General features: G+C 35.2%; 1 protein-coding gene across 6 annotated transcripts in view; it reads right to left on the reverse strand.

Moving 5' to 3' along the window:
• The window catches only part of camsap2a (calmodulin regulated spectrin-associated protein family, member 2a), a 46617-nt gene that overhangs the window by 17790 nt on the left and 23827 nt on the right, over window positions 1-5000 (reverse strand). For all 6 annotated transcript variants that reach the window (XM_048183107.1, XM_048183104.1, XM_048183109.1 and 3 more), the window contains exon 3: window positions 1675-1836. In XM_048183107.1, the coding sequence (XP_048039064.1) occupies window positions 1675-1836 (162 nt within the window). The remainder of the gene's footprint in view (window positions 1-1674; window positions 1837-5000) is intronic.

Here is a 5000-nt window from a genome sequence, read left to right on the forward strand (position 1 = left end):
TTAAGGAATGACTCAAAACCCGAAAGACTCATGAAAAGAACTAATCAATTCTCTTTCCGGCTCAGATTGCATTGGTTTAGCGTATGGGGCTGTCACGTGATTAAGGAATGACTTAAACCCGAAGACTTGTCAGACAAGAGGTGAGTTGAGCTTAATCGGCTTATCATAAACTGAAGACCCAGGTAAAGAATGAATTAATCTTTTCTGTATCTTATAGCATTGTAGTTTTGTATTGTTTGTAGTGTGATCAACGTTTGCGTAAGTAGTAGATGTGTTGGGGAAATAACACGTAACATTTTAATTACATTTCATTAAAATGAACGAAATGAACAAAATGACTCGAAAAAAGATTCGTTCATTTTGCTGAACGAGACTCAATAGTCCGAGTCGGTAAAATGATCCGAACTTCCCATCACTACAACTGGCAGCGCAAGCGCGGGTGAACACGATCATCTCTTCCTCTTTAATACTAGTTAAAGAATAAACATGAAAGAACATCTGAAGGTATGTTAAAAGATACAGTACAACTTACTGAAACATCAATGAAAGCTTGTAAACAATAGCATGTCATGTAGCATTTACATCAGAAAAGCCATTCAGTGTCCAAAGTTTGTTAGTTCGCTAGAGAAATGAACTCTTTCGCTTAATATATGCACTGTATTAGCCTATATAATCATTATATTTTACTTAACCTTTTAGTGATGTCCTGATTAGACTATTTAATGTATGTTTAAATAAATCTGTTGTGAAAATGACAGCCACTGTGTAGAAATGATTATATTTCAAAAACGAATAGGAGTAAAAACATTTAGAAGTTAACGCAAAAACTGCCTTAGGTGCAGCTTACATGTCTGCATAGGACTACAATTTGTTATTTGAGTGCTGATTTTTAAAAATAAAAAGCAATTGAATTTAGGTTGATAGTTCGGGCTCAGTTGTTATCCTTTAATATTATAGTAGCATAATGTTCAAGTAAGGGCTCCCTACATAGTTTATAGCATTAGCAGAGATAATTTTTTTATCCTTCTTTTAGTAATAATTTAATTTAATATATTTAAAGTCAAAAACACAATTTGTTCAGTAAACCACTGTTTAATAATAAAAAAAGGCAATTTTATGTTTATTTTTCTCCCCACCTGCTGTACTGAAAACCATACCGAACTGTGACTTCAAAACCGAGGTACGTACCTTACCATGAGTTTTGTGTACCGTTACACCCCTAATATATATATATATATATATATATATATATATATATATATATAAATTGTTTTCCCCAAATTATTGTTTAATTACTGCATTATTAAATTGAGATATTTGTTGATTTGTTGTATATATTCAAATATTGCATTGTTTATGTTTAACAAACAGAACAGAAATTTCCCTGCAGTCCCTCATGGTTTGCTCACGGTCTGTTTAGCATGTGTGTGTGTACATTTGTGGTAGTGTCTTGATTTAGGCTGCCTGTACAGCTGGCCTGCAAGGGAATGTAAACAAAAGTTATCCCATTACATACACTTAAAGATGCCCTCAGAGATGATACGTGCCAATAAGGAAATATTCAAATCAATCCTCTGTCTGTGTTAAAGGTTTTTATAAGATAATGACCAGGCACAGCAAATGCACTTGCATTGCATTATAGATAAGTTTAGGACTTAAATAAGAAAAAAATACCTTATTCATCCAGCTGGTGACCGCATCCTCTGTGTCATAGGGCACATCTCCGTCTGGGTAATCGGTGGAGTATTGCTGCATGCAGGCCATCACCTTCTCCACACTCACCGTCTCCACTGTGTACGCCATCATCAGAGTGTCAATCATGGCCAGGTGGGCGCTCTGTGAACGACAAATCAATAAAAAGATTGTTAAGCCCTGTTAAAGTGCTGACACAGGCCCATTCTCCATATACACCCTCTCTCAATTGGCAGCAAGTTGTTCCTCTCTGGAGTTTGTTGCCCTGGAAACGACAGCATCCGTCCCCTGTTGCTCGACCCAATTAGAGATTATCTTCCCTGAGATAGGACAGTCGTTTCTGCTCTTTCTTGGGGACCCATCCTCTCTAACATTATAAATATAATATCTTGTACTTTACGAATGAAATTGACAGGTGTGACCGCCCTGAAAATCACTCTTTCTGAAATAGAGATGTGAACTGTAAAGATTTTAATGATTTTGGTTCTGATTACATGTAATGATCCTACTATTAATGATTCTTTTAGTATTTTTAAGGAAGAAAGATTTGGCAAACTACTACACAATTTCAGTCTCACACAGTTATAATATGTTTGATTCACTAAAAGAACAGACTCGTTCGTTTGGGAATTGGACTACAATGATATAGCTAAAAAAAAAAAAAAATCAACACATAAGAGTCATTCGTCCTTGATTGAAACTAAACTGATTGTGACGGATTGATTCAAGGAATGAGCTCATAAAGGTGCGGTCACATTGTGCCTAGTCAATAGTGATGTGTGAAGCACAGCTCACACAGAAGTGACTTTCAAACCAAGTAGCTTTCTGTCTGTCAGCGCAGCAAATTCACATGAACCAATTTGAACCCGTTGCAAAATCTGCATAGAGAAATCTTTCACTCTCACGGAAAATTCCAGATCTTCTATGGAATTCTATGGACTGGATTTCGCCTGCAAAAATTCTTAACAACGGTAAATGTGACCACACCTTAAGAGTTATTCGTCAGGAATTAGACTACACTGGTTATGCTGTATGTTTTTGATTCACTAAAATGAACTGGTTCATAAAATTCGTTTGCTTGGGAATTGGACGCACTCTCTGTTTAGCGTTCAGTAGATTCAGATCCGTTAACATAACCAGTGTAAAGATGGGGAGTGTGCTTCCCCGTAGTGTCTAATAACACTTTCGACATTGCCCTTAATTTATCCACAAGCAAAACAACGGATCATCCCCATTACGGTCATGTCAATGGTCATGTCCTCTGGGAACAAGCAAATGAAAAATGAACCCCCCATGTCGTCCACAAATGAAAATGTGGCTGTCTTATTAAAAGCCTTGTGTGCACAGAGAGATAAGACACTTTAGGAGGATATTGATTTTGTTTTGCTGAAAGCAAACCTCAGTGAAAGGACTGGTGCACAGTGGGTAAATAGTGAATCAGAAAACATTGCAAGAAGAGAGTTGAGCACATCTAATAAACAATCTTTATGTCACTGTCCTTCCAGCTGACTGACTGATGTTTTTAAAGCAATCAACTGTCATTGTTAATTTGTTAGCTTGCTAAGCGTTCCTTAATGCCTGATACAAGGTTATATTTTTTAATTTAATTGTCATTTTATATCAAATTACTTTTAATTTATCGTAAAAGTAAAATAAATAAAATAAAAAAATGTATATGTGTGTGTGTGTATATTAGGGGTCACAGAAGTCACGGTTTGGTACATACCTCGGTTTTGGGGTCATGTTTGATATGAGTTCGGTTACGGTACAACAAAAAAACAAACAAGTAATCCACAATGATAGGTTTCTTTTAATTTATTTTGAACAGACAATAGTGCAAATTAAGTTTGTTCGACCTTGTGGAATTTAGTCCCCCCTGAGGTAGTTGGTACAGCACAGGCAGGCAATTTTATATTATTTTTGATATTAACAAATATTTTTTATATTTTGATATGAACAAGGAAACAAATGACAAAAAATAGGACAAATACAAAATTAAATTAAAAAAACAAATTAAATAAACTAAGTTTTTAAGTTACAGTAGCCTAGGTTTATTTAACATGCAGTAAGAAATACTATAGAAATTGAATAATCAAATGTATAAATAAAACACTGTATAGTCTTTACTGTATAAATTAAATATGAATTGATTCATATTAAAGACACAAAAGTGATTCAGTCAAAAGCAGTGATTTATTTTTAAATAACATTAATAAAATAGATGGCAACAGTTTATGAGGCTGCTGTCCCTTTAAGAATAAATGCACGGATCTAATATACTGTTACACAATAGATTTTCTCCTAACTGTTTATGTTTACATAGGACATAACAGACTGTTTACGTGAATAGTCCACAAAAATGTGCACAAATGTGACATAACTGTGTGTGTATTTGACCATGTAAGCGCAATTAGCAGTGAAAGAACTGAATTCGGGATTGAATGCATCTGAGAGAGGTGGAAAAAAATAAGCCGTGAAAAAGACACAAAGCCGAAGCGCAAAGACAAAGCATCTTGTTCACGGCTTATTTTTGATTAATAACACTATTAATATTAAAAGATAGAATTGCGATTCATATGTAAATCGCCCTAACAGATCAACTCTTCTGCTCTTTTTCCTGTTGTGGTGGTTAGCAAACAGTGTTGCATTACTGACACGCCCCTTTCTGGATTGGAGTGTGGATCGACTCTGACCGACTGCATTTGTTGTCTGACTGTATGCACAGAACCGTGATGGTTCGGGACGAATACATGTACCATTACACCCCTAATATATATACTGCTGTATCTTTAATGTTGTGAGCCTATTTTTCTGCTGGAGGTCCTGGACATCTTGTTCAGATATATGTCATCATGGATTCTATTAAATAACAACAGATAAAAAAAATTGAAACCTGACCGCTTCTGCTAGAAATCTTATTATGGGCCATGGTTGGATCTTCCATCAGGAAAATGATCTAAAACAAACATCAAATTTAAAACAAAAATGGGTCTCTGAGAACAAAATGAAGGTTCTGCCATGACCATTCCAGTCCTGAACCCTATAGAAAACTAAAGAGGAGAGTGTATCAACATGGACTTGGGAATCTGAAGGATCTGGAGTGATTCTGTATGGAGGAATGGTCTCTGATCTCTTATCAGGTGTTCTTCAACCTCATAAGGCATTATAGAAGAAGACTCTATGTTGTTATCTTGGCAAAAGGAGATTGCAAAAAGTATGGAATATTCCAATAACTCTGACCAAGACTGCATATGCATAAACAATGATAAATATTTTAAGAAAAAATTCATAGCACAATTATCATTATA

The sequence above is a fragment of the Megalobrama amblycephala genome, linkage group LG2 (genome assembly GCF_018812025.1).
Source record: "Megalobrama amblycephala isolate DHTTF-2021 linkage group LG2, ASM1881202v1, whole genome shotgun sequence".
Lineage (NCBI taxonomy): Eukaryota > Metazoa > Chordata > Actinopteri > Cypriniformes > Xenocyprididae > Megalobrama > Megalobrama amblycephala.